Source organism: Trachinotus anak, unplaced genomic scaffold (assembly GCF_046630095.1).
Source record: "Trachinotus anak isolate AG129_WGS33_773 ecotype Australia unplaced genomic scaffold, CSIRO_AGI_Tana_v1 ptg000032l, whole genome shotgun sequence".
Taxonomy (NCBI): Eukaryota; Metazoa; Chordata; class Actinopteri; order Carangiformes; family Carangidae; genus Trachinotus; species Trachinotus anak.
This window is the reverse complement of record NW_027273883.1, coordinates 23,461,095-23,478,844: the sequence shown is the minus strand read 5'-3', so window position 1 is coordinate 23,478,844 and position 17,750 is coordinate 23,461,095. Positions and strand designations below refer to the sequence as shown.

General features: G+C 40.6%; 1 protein-coding gene across 1 annotated transcript in view; it reads left to right on the top strand.

The window, feature by feature from the left end:
* Positions 1-17,750, top strand: part of LOC139612671 (furin-like protease kpc-1) — a 180,786-nt gene that overhangs the window by 98,626 nt on the left and 64,410 nt on the right. Inside the window, exons 7-12 of the mRNA XM_071468476.1 lie at positions 3,976-4,013; positions 4,823-4,902; positions 5,867-5,955; positions 10,314-10,486; positions 11,599-11,814; positions 12,627-12,730. Of these exons, the coding sequence (XP_071324577.1) occupies positions 3,976-4,013; positions 4,823-4,902; positions 5,867-5,955; positions 10,314-10,486; positions 11,599-11,814; positions 12,627-12,730 (700 nt within the window). The remainder of the gene's footprint in view (positions 1-3,975; positions 4,014-4,822; positions 4,903-5,866; positions 5,956-10,313; positions 10,487-11,598; positions 11,815-12,626; positions 12,731-17,750) is intronic.

Below are 17,750 nucleotides of genomic sequence, written 5' to 3'. Positions count from 1 at the left end.
GGGGCTGACACACTCACACAGACGCACAAGAACATGTGTGAACGCGCGCTAAGACGTCTTTCTTATAATTGAGTTGAAACAAAGATGAACTCTTAATAAAGCAGACTCCTTTGCCTCCTGCAGACAAGCAATTCTTTTCACATAACAGCAGTGAGCCACTGTTTTGATTCATGTGCTGAATGGAAGCTTAGAGCTTCTGACCTCAAAAAGACAGGCACTGGAGCAAAAGACGTGGATGTGGGAGAATCTCCTCATTTCACTGATCATGAAGTTTAGGAACTAAAATGTAAACCCACGACAGCAGGAGGTGAGGATTTGGAAATTATATTTTACATTTCAAAACTTTAATGACTCATGAAATTCCACATGAAGACATTATGTGAGATGATTGTACAGGATCACTCAACACATCTCTTTAAATCAGAGTACACAAAAACCTGCTCAGCATCCTCGCTTGGCCTTGTGTTCGATGTAGAAATCCAACTTGGCTCAGGCGAGGAGGAGTGTTGGCCATAGAGCTCTTCCTCTTGTTCCCTTGAGAATAAGAAATGAGAAATCTACAAAAATGACACAACTTGTTTGACACAAACTTGACTGTTGATCAAAAATACTCAGCATGAACTGGTGCTACATTTTCTCATAGCAAACCACAGGTGCAGCTACAGCATGTGGACTTTGTCTAATATTTTTATTTGAAATATGTTCTGTGAAAGTGGAGTGCTGCTGTCCTCCTGTGAATCAGACTCATTGCAGCCTGGCAGCAGTGCAAAGATATATTCCTCTCTGAAGTTTATGAGAGGCCCTCGCCCTTCTAACAAATCAGCTTAGACCACGAGGATGTAGGTGAATGGCTGGGTGGAGCGTAACACATAGACTGTAAATAAAGGTGGGCGTACCCTCTGTGACATCGCCCACAGATTTCTGAAGAGCAGCTCTGAAGCTCAGAGTGGGCTGCTTGGCCGCCGCCATCTTGGCAGTGCCTGACGTCGCCTTACTACCCGCTAATCTAAAAATGGGCAAAGAGGTGGCGCGTGTGTGGAGCCGAGACTTGGGTGCACCGAAGTGATGGACTCAAGGAACTGCAGTTTTTGGCACTCCTGTGTTGGCTTCCTTTTTTCAGCCCCAGAGGTTGCTGCTGGGCATGAGGCCAGGAACACACTGGCTGCGTGGTGCGTACATGGTGGCTGTGGAACATCTTGGTTTTCATTTCGGCACCCATTTTAACAGGTTAGAGCAGACTCACTACCTGCATGACATGCACATGTTTGAATGATCTAGATATTTGGCGTCTTACCTATTTTTCACGCATGGCACAACACGTCTCCCAACAAAAATTTACAGGGTAAAGACCTGTTGATGATTTTATTGAGGTAACACTAGCAACATTTCATAAAATTGACACCTTCCACTATCGTGTCTGTGTGTAGGCTGAATGTGAATATGACACAGGCATGAAAAAATATAAAAATATTTTTAACCATTTCAGCTGCTGCATGTGGAGACAGGGGGATTTTAGAGGCATTTTTGGTCAAAAATAAATAACCATGTCATTTAAATGAGAAGAAGGCCAACATTCAAATAGCCTGAAAACTCGTGGACTATGAAAACTATGTAGACCGATAGAGCTGGCAGGAGCAGCGACGCAGCCGCCACACAGGCTCTATGCTCCCAGCGTAACAGAGCAGGGAGAGGTAGAGGAGGGTAGCTTGATTTCCTGAAATTATACTATAGCCTCAACTCTGAACTGTCTGATATTTGCCCTCTTTCTTTGCTAACTTCTCTTACACTCCCACAAACACAGCTGGCTGTGACCCTGTGTCGTCTGTATCCTTGTCACAACAGTTGCAGCAGTGAACAAGGAGTTCACTGGGTGAAAATGCTCAGAGAAAAATAGAATTTAAAACAAATTATCTGTAAAATACAAAACAAACCAAAGTAAGAATGAACAAGAATTTGTCCATACATGATGCAGGGACCTGCAGAAATCTGAAACCTCATTGCACTGGAAGGAGTGTGTCCACAGTGGTGGGCGAGGACAGAATAAAGGATCAGTGGTTATGTAAAGGACGTAGCAGGTTGACCTGGTGTGGCTTGGCACAGCATGGCAGGCACCAGTGAGGCTTCACCCAAGGCTCCATCCCGCCTGAGCTCAACACAATCAGGCCTCAACAGTGAAACCGACTTCACGTTACCATGACAACACGGAGGCACTGCTTGCATGGGACAAAGGCTGGCAGGTCCCGTGCGTGTGTGTGTGTGATTGAGAGAGAGAGTGAGTGATGTGTTCAGAGCAGGCGCGGCCCTCCTGGGGCCCTCATTCGTTTGTCTCTGGCTGAGACCACAGGAGCCCTGATGCAGGAGAGATGGAGGAGGAGGAGGAGGAGGAGGAGGAGGAAGAGGAGGTGGTGGTTAGGGTGAGGACAGGGGGAGGATGGGGAGGGGGCAAGCGAAAGAAAGGCAACTGATGTGGAAAGAGAGGATGATAAAAAGATGCAGGAAGAGGTGTAGAGGGAGGGAAAGAATAAGAAATGGAAAGAGTGGCAGGATAAATGGAATGAAACATGGGGGACCAGAGATTATTCTGTGCCCGTTTGTTCATTCACTCATCCATCAGTCATGTGCAGTATCTCACACAGCATAAGCTGGATCTTGACAAAATTTGCTTTTAAAAACAAGACTTTACGATTACATTTAAGCAAATTAATTACACCTATTAGTGGGGCACTTAAAATTCAAAATTTTAATAACCTGTCTTCCACTCTGACAGTTCAAATGACTTCAAACAGCACCGTTACCATAACCACAGAAAATAATGAAACAATGAGTACTTAGGCACGTCTGAATGCACCCTTTTATTGCACCAAAACATTAGAAATGAAAAACTGATCTTCAGGTTCCTCCTGCACACTCCTACCATCACCTATTCTAAGCATCTTGATGGCACACAGACTTTTATTCATTGATTTTTCCTCTGCTTGTATCAGACAACTACAACCACAATTAGACTTTACAAACTCCCACATATTTTTACTCTTGATTTTAATGTTGTCACATAGGTTGTGGACTTCCTCACTTGTAGACCTCAGAGGGTCAAAGAAAAAAAAAACAGTTGTCAAAGCAGCATCTGACCTCTAATGGCTTTCTGCAGGGTCATGTTCTTTGCCTGCCAGTGTTTATTCTCTACCAATGACTGTAGCAGACAATGCATGGACAGGGATGATCGTAAATTTGCAGATGGCATATTTGTTGTCAGTTTGCTTCATGGAAATCACTCATCACATGAGCCTGTCCTCTGAAAATATCTAAAACTAAGGATTTGGCTGTTGACTTCAGAAGAACATCACTTCCACCTTCTCATACAAGTGACAACTGTGAAAAACTATAGTAAGCTTGGTTCTCATAGATAAGAAATACAGCTTTGAGCTGTTCTGATTTCCTTGTTGATTTGTTGGTGTGGTAACTGAAATATGTGAAATAGGAGGGCAGCAGCCCAGTTTCGAGTTCGACCCAATGCCAGATTGTGACTTTTGAAGTTAAAAGCATTGAACAAGCACATCCCAGCCAGGTTCACTTTTTTTTATTATGTTATTGTTATTTTTTGCTTTAATTCTGATAAGGACAGTGAAAGAGAGAGACAGGTTCGATTCAGACTCGAACCCGGGCTGCTGTGGTTAGGATGACGGCATCATGCTCTACCAGGTGTCCCCCAGAAACACCTCTGTTGCGCTTAGTTGTGTTCATGTATTTGGTTGTGTTGTGAGTATTTGAAGCACATGTGTTTTCAAATTGATGAAGATGTTTTCTGATTTGTGTTTCGTCTATTAGCATGTGATTTTCTTAAGTTGCAGTGCATTGAGCTCTCAGGGCCAACGTATGCCTTGCTGGAAAGATAATTTCCTTCTGTGAGATAATGAAGATCTGAACTGAACTACTGAGTTTGATTTTTGATTGAATTGTAATTGTTCTTTTTTTAAGGGTTGGATCACACAAATAAGGACCTGCAGAAAAACTTTGTAAGTAAACCTGACTTCAAATGTGACTTTTAAACAATAACTGACTAACTACCAAATCTCATGAAAGCTGGGCTGTAAAATATCATCACTCCAGTTACCTCAAGTAGATCTCAGGGATGGTCCAATGTAATTTCTGATTGAGCTGTCCTTCCATGAGAGTTTATATTCAGTCACCAACACAAACAAGTGGATTTTCATTACAGGGAAATCTTTGTATTGACTTTCTCTTTAACTGCCTGACTTCTCCATTACTGAAAACCTCAGACAATAAGTTTCATATTCTGTTAGGCCGGTGTTGTGCTGGCTATCCATAAAGCATATGTGGAGTGGCAGTGTTGTTTGCTCCAGCCTTGTCTTTTATAATCCTATAGGCAGTTTGAAGCATGCAGGCCAACTTGTGCTTTGTCAGAGCAGATTGTCTGGCATGGATAAGCCTGGCTAGAGAGAGAGAGAGAGAGAGAGAGGGAGAGGGAGAGGGAGGGAGAGAGAGGGAGATACATAATTGCTCTTGTTCAGTTTGCTGCCAAGACATCCTCCTCTCGTTATGCCTATATACTCTGGCAAACAAGTCATTCAACCATGCTCACTTTTATGAGGCACACACATAAACAACACACGCACACATCTCCTCAGTGACAGTGATTACCATCAGTCCGAAGAAATATGATGACAGACAACTGTAATTCAAGCACCAGGATCAAGAGTTTTTAATGGGATTCCTTCATTTCCTGCCGTGCCACTCAGATGTTTTGTGTTGTGAGTTACATTGTCTTACACAGTGCTTCATTTGTTTTGTGTCTGGCTTACAGGAGGTCCTCGCCAGTTTTGACCTGTGTTCTTTACACGGTGTGTCTCATGATCCCATGCCTGTCAGAGATGAGGAGAATAGGTAATTACTGTTATTCTTTTGTTTCTTTTCTTTGGAGACTTCAATTCAATTGACCCATTTATTCAGCCTACGCATTAACAAAAACAAAAAAGAGCAACAGTGTCAGGAATGGATTTAAAACATTAAACACCCTGGTTGGTCCTCATTCTAAAAGCCTTTTCTCTTGTAAAGTTAAAACGTACTATTTAAAAATACCAATAAATCATGAAGCTAATCTCAGTCTTGCTTGTCTATCGTAAGTATCTTGTTCTAAAGAGAAATAAGGAAAAATGTTCCTCTGCAATGCAAGAATAATGCTTTTTCATCATTATCATGAAGATACAGACTTGTTTCCCTTTTACATGGTTCTTGTTTTAAATTGAGGGAGCTGGATACACTGACCAAAAAATTAACCGAAACACATTTTTACCCAACTCACGGGGCTAACATTAACTTAGTTAGCTAGTTAATAAAATCTGTCAAAACAGTCGTCATTTCAGCCGGCGAACTGACGGTTGCTGAGTCAAAATGCTTTTGTCTATTTCTTTGTGAAAATTACAATAGATTTTAAGTGCTGTGAGAGAACAGACAACTTTTCAGCCATAGCTAAAGGGTAGGGTTTAGCGAATGGTAAATTAGCAGCTAACTGACCATTCACTAAACCCTCCCCTCCAACATATGTGATGCCTAACATCACATATGTTGGGCATCACGCTTGGAAATAATACATTATTTTATGTTTTCTGTGCTGTGTATGAACAGGAATTAGCAGCAGAATGATTTCCTCGTTATGAATTTCAGTTTCCAGCATCTTGTGTTTGTCTGTACCAGTCTTAAATTGGGGATGCACTGTGCAAAAATTGTCTGGCCAGGCTTAATTTGAGGACATGCTCAAGTCAGCATATCAAAAAATAAAAGGAAAACTGACATCTGTGCATATTCTGTCTCAGTATGTGGCTAACATCTTATTCCCTCTCTGCTTCAGTCACGGGACCCGGTGTGCAGGGGAAGTTGCCATGGAGGCCAACAACTCCTACTGTGGTGTGGGCATTGCCTTCAATGCCAGGATTGGAGGTGAGGAAAACAATACAGCCTTATAGAGACAGTAGGAGGCAGTGCATTGTGGGTGTACTGCACTGGCTAAGACTATGACATGCAAAAAAATGCAAAAGCATTTGTCAGAGCTCACTAATCCTTTCTTTTAAACTGGACAGCATTCGTGAGAATACAATAAAAAAACTAAAATCTCTCATTTTGGCAGAAAATCATAGAATATATGACTTTGTAGTCCTGGTAGTCTCCTGCTCTGTTGCAGCCTTTCCCTGTCAGTGTTGGGTTTGTGTGTGGTGGTAAATACAGCTGAAAACAGCCTCATCAACTGTACTTGAAACTGGAAAAAAAATAATTTTTCTTTTCTTTTTTTTGCAACTTTTTTTTTTTGGCTTGAGCTATTGCTTTGTTTCTGAGGGAGACACTTAACCACCAAAGCAAATAATCTGTATTAAACAAACACTGTATCATTTAACATTTATGAAATGCAACATGTTTTCCATGTATTAATGTAACATCTCACTAATAACAGCTGAAGAAAAAAACATAAATCCTCCAGACCATTAGATTCATTTCACAAAAGCAGTTACAGGGATGAGTATGAGTCTGTAACGTGTGTGTACGTGTTGTGTGTGTATGTGAAATCTTTTGATTTTGGTTGCAGGCCGTGAGAAATATTTCTTGAAAAAAAAAAAAAAAAAAGTTGTGAGATTATATCATTTGTAGATAAGCACATGCAGATATTGTGCATTTGGTGTGTGTGTCTAGCTCTGACTTTGTGTGAATATGATAGACTACATGGTGACTGGCTTGCTACTGAGCTGTGCTGACCTTATTTAGCTGCTTATTTTTTAGCGGGAGCTTCAGTAATGGCTTTTTTAGTGTTGGTTGTAACATTGCTGAGGGATGAATGAACCGAACACAAAGGATTTTCTGTTGTGAAATCAAATATTTTTATGGGATTCACTAAGAGTGCCACAAAGAACAAAATAATGAGGGCTACATGATTTTTGAGTGAGAAACTTTCTCACAGCACTCAGATCTTTATGCCTTAAAATCAGTTTCATGCAGTGGTGTCACCAGCATGAAGCAGAGACTATAAAAAGAAGAATCCCTCGGTTGAACTCTGACATTTGAACCCTGCTGTGATCTTTCACCCCTACCCTCCCCTCATTTGTCAGAGGCTGATGAGAGCCTCTTGCAGGATTGATAAAAAGAGAAAAAAGAAAAAAAAACACTTTGCGAAGCAAGACCATGAATCTCTTTCTACAGTTAGTCTTAATTTCACCTTGCTGAGTCTATATTATCCGGACTCATAAACAGAGTCTAGCACAAAGGAGATGAAAGGGCAAGACCCAAATGAAAGATGCATGTTGAACTACTGGGTGCTGTTGAGACCTGTGCTCGCTGTCTGAAGATGAGTGTTGACTGAGCTGAATTTCTACCTCTGTGTCTGCTTTCGCTTTGGAAATTTACACCAAATTCTCAGAGCATTTATGTTTTAAAGTAGCCTTGTTAGATTTGTTGTTTTTGAATCCATCCATGAACGTGATGAGTCAGTAGAGAGAAGACAAATCAAGCCCAGGGAATCAGCTTGAAATGCATTTTGATGCATTGCAAGCAGATTATATAAAACAATTAGAAGTGGAGTTTACATGTAATTCTGTTCTTCACCAGATTCTCCATCAGAATCAGACAAACACAGTGAAAAGTCTCTGTAGCATCACTGCAGTGTCACCACTGTGATTCAGGCTGCTGGGAAGCAGCTACAGCCTGAACCTTTCTTCCTCTCTTCAACAGTGCTGGACTGACAAACTGTTACATAATGTGAAGTAATCCACCCTTGTATTATGTGCATACTGCATTTGGGATGCTATTTTGGCTGCTATTTTCAACTTTGATTGTATACTAAGTTGTGCCCTCTAGGCTCCCTGGAGGCGAATAGAGGAAAATACTTACCTCAGCTTTCTCTCCCTGTAGCTATTCTGTTTGCCACTTATTTCAAAACACAGCACTGCATGTCAGCCAAGGCTCTTACTGCCACAGTCATATTGCAAGTATTGCAAGCAGTATTGCCACAACAATGTAATGTAGGTCTATATGAAAATAATTTAATATAATTGGGCTTTTTATTATTATCATGTCCTGTAAATTAATTTGTCACTGAATAAAAAAATAAATGTGGTGTTGCTTTAATCAGCATGTTATTGTTATGATAAAGGATGTTCATAGCAGTTTCCCCTTTTTTAAATTTGTGTCAGTGTATCCATCACATTGAAGAGTAAGGCTGCATCCACGCTTATATGCTTTAGTTATAACGCATCATCTATGCTACAGTTACAGCTGGCATCCACACTAATCTGGAGTTTTCCAGTCCCTGAACGGAGATTTTTGAAAACGCTGCTGGACTCGTGTTAATTTGAGAACTCTGGGGTTCCATTGTAGTGTAGACGGGAAGATCACGCAGACACCCACGTTCACTCCCTGATTGGGTCTCATCTGTCACAACTACCACTGATGAATGCAACATGGAGAATGGATTATAAGCGATACTGACCTTGTTGTCTTTGCTAGCAGCTGTTGGGCAGTTAAATTCTGCATTTTAATGCTACAACTGCCTTTGCTGTTTCTTGTTTGTAGTATTTTCTGCTACTAACCAACTGCAGAGTAGATAATCTGCTTCCTGTTCATACGTGTGCATGCTCGGCGTGTGTCTTTTTTTTTCTTTTAATTGATGCAAAAACAAGACAATAGGGTTTATCGAAACAACAAAGATGTATTTACTAACATAGTTATTATTCTTATTGTCAGAAATATCATAGCTTCTCTTTTTTACAATTCATTACCCCAATCAGTATATAATATTACCATACCCTGTAGCCCTATAATATTAACCAATTGAAATCACAGTAATTGCTTGCCAAATTGTGCATATCACAACTCCTGTATCTCTCTCTCTCTGCCTCCATCTCTCTCTTCATTATTGTTTGTTCAGATTTTGTCTCTGCCCGGTGTACGTCAGTGGTCATGTGATGTGTGTTTTAAGGTGTGTTAGTATGGACGGAGATTATATGTGATGCAAAGCTAAAACTGTCTTCTGCACGGTATTAGTATGGATGTAGCCTGAGATTGTTAGAAGGTGCCAAACTAATCAAATGTTGGACTGTCTTTCATACACAACCAAACACTAATTGCATTGCAGGTAATTGGTAAATGGTTTAATACTTAATACTTTAATACTTTAATACTTAATACTTTTGAGTCTATATGGTTGCACATTGCACATGCTTTTTAAAGGGACTCTTTGTTGCTGATAATCCAGAAAAATCAAAAGCCATTATGCTCCAGAATGTGAAAGCTAGTTAGTTGTAATAGTTACTAAGGCAAGGCATATTTATTTGTAAAACACTTTTAGATGAGAGGTCATTCAATATGCTTAACAGAAAAAACAGAAGCATAAAAATAGAGCTAAAAAGCATAGTAGCAAAACAGTATAAAGATTATAAAACATATTATAGTACAGATAATATCAAATTAAAGTGCACAATCAAAAGATTAAATGAAGGCAGTGGGGAACGGAGCAGTTTGCAGCTTTTTTTTTTAAAACCAGTTATGATTTGGGCAGATTTTATCCATTGGGAGCTGGTTCCAGCAGCAGGCAGCATAGTGGCTGAAAGCAATTTCACCCCGTTATATTTAGGCCTCAGACCATTTAGTGACTTGTAGACAATAAATAAAACTTTGAATTCAGCAAGTCTGAAGAGGTTTCTTTTTAGCTACAGTACAACCAACAATGTTGAGGAGAAACTAATTACAGTATAGAAAACATTGTGTAATTTCATTTTATAGCCAGTAGTGGCTAAGTCACTTTGACATACATTCTCATAAAAATAGCTTCTAAAAACCTGGATTCATTTCAACATTTTTATTTCAGCAACAGAGAAATAAACATATAGTGAGAGCAGGCAGTACAGTCCTCCCAGTCGGTGAGAGGAAATGCAGTGAGACACAGAAACAGACAGTGAGGAAAAAAAGAGGAGACAGACACAGATAAAATATCAAACAACACAAAGACTGACACATAAGAAACAGGCACAGCAAAACAGAGAAACTGACTCTAGTATAGACCAGCTGCTGTAAGAGTGCTCAGAATATGTTTGTGATGCACATGCACCTCAAGTGTTGCTCCATTGTTATTGTAAATTTTTTTGTAGGTGTGATATCACGTGAACTTTTTTACAAAATAAAAACCGAATCCTCACGTTATGTTCCAAAATGCTCCCTCAGCATTTTTAATACATTGTCAATTGTCAATTTGAGTTTCATCTTTCCACAGGCCTCCTTCCAAACTCTGATCTCTGTGACCTTTTCGATCTGTCCAGGTATCCGCTTGCTGAACGGCTCTGTCAATGATGCCATGGAGGCCACAGCGCTGACCTTCAACATCCACTTCATCGACATCTACGTCTGCAGTTGGGGCCCGCGGGACGATGGGGCTGAGATGGACGGGCCACACAGCCTGACAGAGCAGGCCCTCCAGCTAGGACCTCACAAGGTATGGCTTTCATCTCTAAGTTCACACTAGTTTCTGTCAGATGTGAAGCAGACACTCGCACTGTCTGTGGAGCTGAGAATTGATGGAGAAAATATTGAGTATTTGGATTATCTGGCCATCTAGATACAAATTCTTCATTTTTTTTAAGACCTTAAAAAACGAATGTCCATGCAGAGTGGTCCATTATTAGTTCAGACAAGTGCCTTTTTGGCATTTCCTGTTTCCAATTAATATGGAGAATTATGAAGATATTAGTCAGGTGATGGATGCAGTTTTAACATGAGGAAACATTTCTTCTCTTGTTCTCTCAATAGCAGAACCCCTTTTTAAAGTAGTTAGGAAGTTTGACCACATATCATTTTGTTTCTTAAATCAAAACATTACAAGAAATTGAACTAATACTTCTTCTAGTGCCACAATGCTTACTTCCTGAGTAAATGAATGCGGTGCACATGTTGTAGCAGCTTTGAGGTTTGTGTTTGACCAGTGACTGATGCTCAGCTCTGCTAACTGCAGACTGAGAACCATAATTTAAGCCTGGAGATTCATTCTTGACCTTGAAATACATATCTGTCGTTGCACTGCCCTGATTTATTGGCCCATATTTACAATTGCATAAAGTTCCTTTGATTGTTTTGAGTTACACTGACCACTGCCTGTTTAATGCTGTAGTGATTATTGTTTTGTGGCTGAGCATTTCTTTGGTTTTGGCTGTGTTTGTTGTACTTGATGCTTGTGAAATTCAAAAAATACATTGTTATTGATATAAGAACTGAGAAGATACAATAGACTACTCCCACCATGTTTCATTTGTATGCTGATAAAAACTACAGATTTCGGAACAAGAAAACAGCTGAAAAGACTGAAAATTGAAATGATAGTTTTTCCTCAAACCACAAGGTTTCTCTTTATAATTCCTTCTTGAAATACTGCTTCAATTTCTTTCTTTCTTTTTTTTATAGTAAAAAATACATGTTTCCCTTTTCCACTTTTCCACTTGTTTATTAGTAAGTGATATATGAAATATTCTGCTGACCACTAGATGGAAACAGTCTTTCTGAAATCCTCTTTCCACTTGTTTCACCTTGACGTCCCTCTGTTTGTGTTTGCAGGGCCGAGGTGGGAAGGGCAGCATCTTTGTGTGGGCAGCAGGTAATGGTGGACTACAGCATGACCACTGTGGTGCAGACGGTTATGTTAACTCCATCTACACCATTGCCATTGGCGCCGTCACTCAAACAGGGAAGCCCGCCTATTTTGGCGAGGCCTGCCCTGGGGTGATGGCCGTCACTCTGACAGGGGCCAGCGTAGGAGGCTCACTACCTCTGGTTAGTGTGCGTGTTCCGCCTAACACATCTAACAACAACATTTATCATTAATGAGTGTGTGTGTGTGTGTGTGTGTGTGTGTGTGTGTGTGTGTGTGTGTGTGTGTGTGTGTATGTGTGTGTGTGTGTGTGTGTGTGTGTGTGTGTGTGTGTGTGCGCACGCCAGCAGCCCTGCTCTTTGACTCCTCTGAGCTGTGAGAAGCCTGTTAAAGAGCAGCCACTGGTGTGATATTTATAGAGGCCTGCCAAATGACCTAGGTGACTGCTGGGCACACACACACACACACATACACACACACAGACACACACACACACACACACACACACACAGAAGCAAACAAGTGTTAATTGGAGGTAAAGCGTGGCTGTAGTGGCTGAGGAAGGGAGAGGAAGAAGCCGAGGTGTTGATGGCGGAGGTAACAGTGAAAAGCCAGGAAAAACATGCAGTGCCAACTCCAGAGCTACAGAAACAGAGAAGCCAATTTTATGAGTGTGATATCACCTTTGTCTGCTGGGGTGCCTGCCCTTTTTCACCTCCCGTCAGGAGGTGGTCAAACCAGACACAAGTTGTTTTTTTTTTAATATTATTATCATCACTGTAAAATTGTGTTGGCATTTTCTAATGACAGAAAAAAAAACACTGCACACACAGTCGCTGCTCCAGTGTTGCAACTTTTCTGGCTTGATTTGCTGCAAAGCTGCATTCGCTTCCAAAATCTATTTCAAAGGAGAAGTTGTGTAGAACTTTTTGCTTTGTGTCCTGATGCTGATCTACATATAGTACTTGTACTTGTTGGTTTGTGGTTTCTCCAGGTGACGGTGACCAACATTGGCGATGGCTGTGTTACACACTTTCCAGGAACATCCAGTGCTGCTCCGATCGCTGCAGGAATTCTGGCTCTTGTCTTAGAAGTAAAGTGAGTGTCTACCTGACCAGCAGCACGGCACACACACATCAATATTACAGTGTAACAGTATTTGTGATGCCCTGTGGATTTTTGTTGCTCAAGCACATTCTGAGGGGCTTCAGTCCCCAGCCTTGTGATGTTGATTTTATTTCTTGTCATGGTTGTGATATTAGATTATTAAAAAGATTAAAAAATATTAATAGATAATAGATAGATGGTTCTATTTTTTTGCCAATGGTTTGAGCCGTGCGTGTTATTTTTTTCTTATAATTAAGGTCATATTTTCCATAAAGCCAATGTGCTTGTTTTTCCTTCTTCAACACCTTGTATTTTATCATCTCTGCATCAGACAACAATGTTAGAAGTCGTTTTCCCATCAGCCTTTCACTGTGCCGTTACGAGAAAATCAGGAAAGCAGTTTCGCTCTCTGAAGTAAATCAATACAAAGCGAATTTGGTGGCTCACAACCTAAAATTCTGTTTTCAGCTCAACTGAGACTTGGGCTCGAACTAATGAACATGAGGCAATTAGGTAATTATGGAGTGTTGGTTGATCAGCCAAGGCTTAAATATCTCAAGACCTATTGGATGGATTGCCATAACAGGTGGTACAGACATTCATGGTGCCCACAGTATGAATCCTAATGACTTTGGTGATCCACTGACTTTTCAACTGTCACCTCCAGAAGTTTCACATATCAAGTCAACATCTCGTGGATGAATTTGGTCCAGACATTTACGGTGTACATTCAGTGTCTCAAACATTTCCTTCAACCTGGAAAACCATATGGGTCATTTTTTTCAACCCTCTGATACAACCCATCCCCTTAAATAGTTCTTTGGTTATCATGGTTACAACAATAAACATGCGGACCTAGAGCTGCGTACCTACCTTCGTCACCATGGTTATTATAATAAGGGTCATGGCTTGGTTAGGTTTAGGAACAGAGAGTGATTTTGGGTGAAAGTAAGTACTTCCTCAACATTACGTGACCTTGTTGTCATGCTTACAATAATAATAATTAACTTTGTCGAACGGTCATATAGATATAATATAATATAATAGAAACAACTTAAACTACTCATGGGAATCGAACACTGCTCTCCTGTGTCATATTCCTCTTTTGTTGACCCATCCACCCACCATCCACTCCTGACATGTCGCTCTATAAACTACGTCACCGCACTTTTCCCTTTGCTCCTGTCATAATTATTATGGCCTTTAGATGTCGCCTAACAACAAAACGTAACTATGGGTCATAATAACCTGCTGAACAAACGGCCTATGAGCTCATTTTTTTACAGGGGGACATTCTCAGTGTTTCCTAATCACTTTGATGATCCCCTGACTTTTCCTTCAGGTCCAATTCTTTGTTTTATAACCAAATACCAGAAAAAACAACAACATTCCCATCAGCCTCTGTGCACCCATACAGCAGGTTAGCATGCTATGATGTGAACATGGTCGACTGCATACATGCTAAACATTATTGTGTTGACATTGTCACTGTGAGAATATTATCACGCTGATGTTAGCATTTAGCTTAAAGCACAACCTTACAGAGCAACTAGCGTAGCTCTACAGTCTCGCTTCTATAGCCGTTCATTTCTCAGATATGTGCAGTTCTACAAAAAAATCTGATCTGTTTCCAGGATAGCGCCATCCTCCTGTTTTATGAATCAGTCTCGTAGATTGATTATTTTCCTTTTCAGTTAATCTGTTGCTTATTTTTGCAATTATCACTGAAATGTTTTGTGTATAAAATGAAAAATGCTTCATGCTTTTTTTTGTCCGCACAAAAGTCCAGACCCTAAAGAGACAGCCAATCCTTTATATTTTAGCTTTTAAAAATGTTTGATTATAAAAATGACTGGAGATGAATTTTCTGTCAGTTATTAGTTAGTTAAATAATTACTTAAGGAGCTGACTAATTATTTCAGCTCTAAAAGAAACTTGAAAGAATTTCATATTAAAATTCCTCATCCTGCATCTTTGAGCTTTTTCCTACCTTGCCTCTCTTCCCCATTTTACCTCCTCTCTGTTTGTTTTTCCCTCCTGTGACGTAGATCATCTTTTTCTCCTACCTTTTATTTCTCTCTGTCTAAATCTGCAGATATATCTCCTTCGCTCTTTTTTCTTCCTCTTCCTCTTTTGTCTTGCCTGCCACTTCCTACCATTTCCCAAGCCCCCTTTTTCTTCATCCCTCTTAACTTGCCAGCTGTCGGTGTGGCCTCGGGCCTGGTGTTTTGTGGTGGTATCAGCGGCGTCTACGCCTCCTTCATGTTATGGATGGTACTAGAGCCTGGCTTTACTGCTCCAGCTGTCATGCCACAATGTCTCAGTCTCAGTCGCTTGGCTGTAAAATGGAGCGCGGGTCCCCTGGGCGAGGCGACTCCCAGGACATTACTGTTAAAGGCTTTGTCGTGACCCGCAGCTACTGACTAAACTATATATCACCTCTCGCTCAGATCGGCAGCATTCTGCTCACGTCCTTATGGAGCTGGGTTCTCTCTCTCTCTCTGTCTTTATATCTTTCTGGGTCTCTCTCTCTTCCTCTGTTTCTCACACTTGCTCATTCTGTGTCTCACTCTTTCTCCTCACATTTCACACAAACACACCCGCTCATATACTCTGCCATAGTCTGTTTTACACACATGCAAACTTGGATTTTTTTCTCTGACACTAATTCATCAGAAACAATCTGCCTCATATAGAACATCCACAACCACAAAAGCATTTGTGTCTACAGTCATTAGGTTACATTTAATATTATATCACACCAAGTCAAAGACATTATCTGTAAATATTTAGTTTAAAACATTCAAAAATTAACTAAGATTATCAGCAGAATGTGAAGAAATAACGTGTGGTGTTTTGCAGAGATGTCAACTAAAGTTAGCATGCTAACCAGCTAGCCCTGGCCCATTTTGTCTTGTAACATCACTTAGTACCTGAGGGGGTGATAGTGAGTCACTGCAGTGTCCAGTCTTCCCTCAGTCCAACATGAGAGGATGAAGAAGTCATGCAGCTAAGAGGGCGAGAAATTACGTTCAATGTCTATTCTCAGTTTTGTTTTTTTTGTTTTTTTATGAAATAAAACTTTACCTCTTAAGGCTTAAAAAAAATCACACGGTTATGTAGTTCTAGGGTTACCACCTTCTATGTGAAGGAATAACGGAACTCAAAAAGCTGACACACAATCTTATATGTGCTTATAACCTAAGGTAACAAAAATATCAAGGGTAATAAAAAATATAGCATAATACTGATTTACAAGTAGTACAATTACTATTAGAGAGGAAAGTCAGGGATAGAGAGAGGGTGACATGCACTGGCCACTGGTCAGACTGGAACCTGAACCCGGGCCACTGTGGTCAGGATTAAGCCTTTATGGTACAGACTCTACCTGGTGAGCTATCAGGGCACCGTACTGCTGTCCTTACCTGTAGAAGGCTACCATATGTGTATTTTCCCACAGCACACTCATTCTCAAGGATTAACTTCTCCAATCCACTTGTAGACTATAATTAGTTTGGTTTTACTTGACATTACATTATTCACAGCACTTAGAGGACATAGTTTATAAATGAAATGACATGTACAAAAATACAGGATGATCCTGTATTATATGGGACGGGTGGCAACTCTGTGTATTGTAGTTTAGTGGCAGAATGAAAACATTTGGCTCACGCCTGGACTACTGACCCACAAGCCATTTTAGTGTCCGCTGTAGACTTCCTGTAATAGGCACATACCCACAGTTCTATTGAGATATATACAGTATATAGACGGTTTGTTTTTACTTGTCATGTTCAGTTATTAGATTGTGGATTTAATCCCTCTGTCTAGCTCTCTATTATCTCCAGCTCCACTTTCTGTCTGTGCAGCTGCACTCTCCAGGATTAATGAGGAAAAATGCTGTGCTTGCTGTCTTTTAGTTTGTCTTTATTTGTTTATCATCGGAAGTGAGCAAATTGACAAGTTGTAAAAGTTGTTGTGGTCTCTTTTTTTGAATTGATACCAATCGCAGACGTAGACAGGAAACAAGGGGAGAGAGAGAGAGATGATGACATGCAGCAGAAGTCTGTGGCAGGAAATGAAATGAATCAGGGATGATATGTTGCGTCTTAACCACTCGGCTACCTGGACGCCTATTTTCTGTCATTTCCAGTATAATGTGAAGGTCTTCTGCTGGCAGCAGTTGAAATGACAACATACAGTGCTGATACAAAATAGCAGAGGACCTAAAAGGGCACACAATGTGTTGTTGTCTATGTTATCAGAATGGCCTACTGTGTGTTATTGCCCTAACAGTGTCAGGGTGTCACTGTCTCTCTCTCTCTGACGCTATGTCAGCCTGTCTGTCTGTGTTTCCATCCGTCTCCATCTATCCGCAGTGACGGCTGTCCAACAAGCCATCAGGCCGAATCAATTCTTCACTCATCCAGTTTGTCAGTCTTTCTGTCTCGGGCTGTTTGTTCACTTTATCTCCATGTCAGCCTCTGTCACTTTATCTCTGTTTCTCTCATCCATTCATCAGTATGTCTGTCCATTTTCTCGAAAGGGAGCTGAACATTTGGTTTTATTCCACCTTATTTTCTTGGTTTTGTTCACCTGCAGATGTCCACCTTTCTATCCATCCTTTTGTGTTTATTTGGACATGGTTTATCTCCTCCTTCACTTCAGTTACTCTGTCCAGCAGGGAAAATAAAATAATCAAAAATATTCCTAACCTAATTCATAACCTCTTTTTACCTGTTGGTCAGTTGAGCCATTTAGTGATGGGAGACGTCAAAATCAAAACCATCCACTTCGACTGCTCCACAACACAAGCAACACAGCCTTTGGCTATGGTTAGCAGAATGCTAAACTATTAGCATAGCCACTCATCTTAAATCTACTGACAGAACCAACCACTACAGCACATTTAGATATTACAGGAAAATGAAGTTAGCAGCCTGTTACCTGTGCAGGAAAACACATCTCTCAAACGCTTCAATGACATTGACACATGTCCACCTGAGGGGAC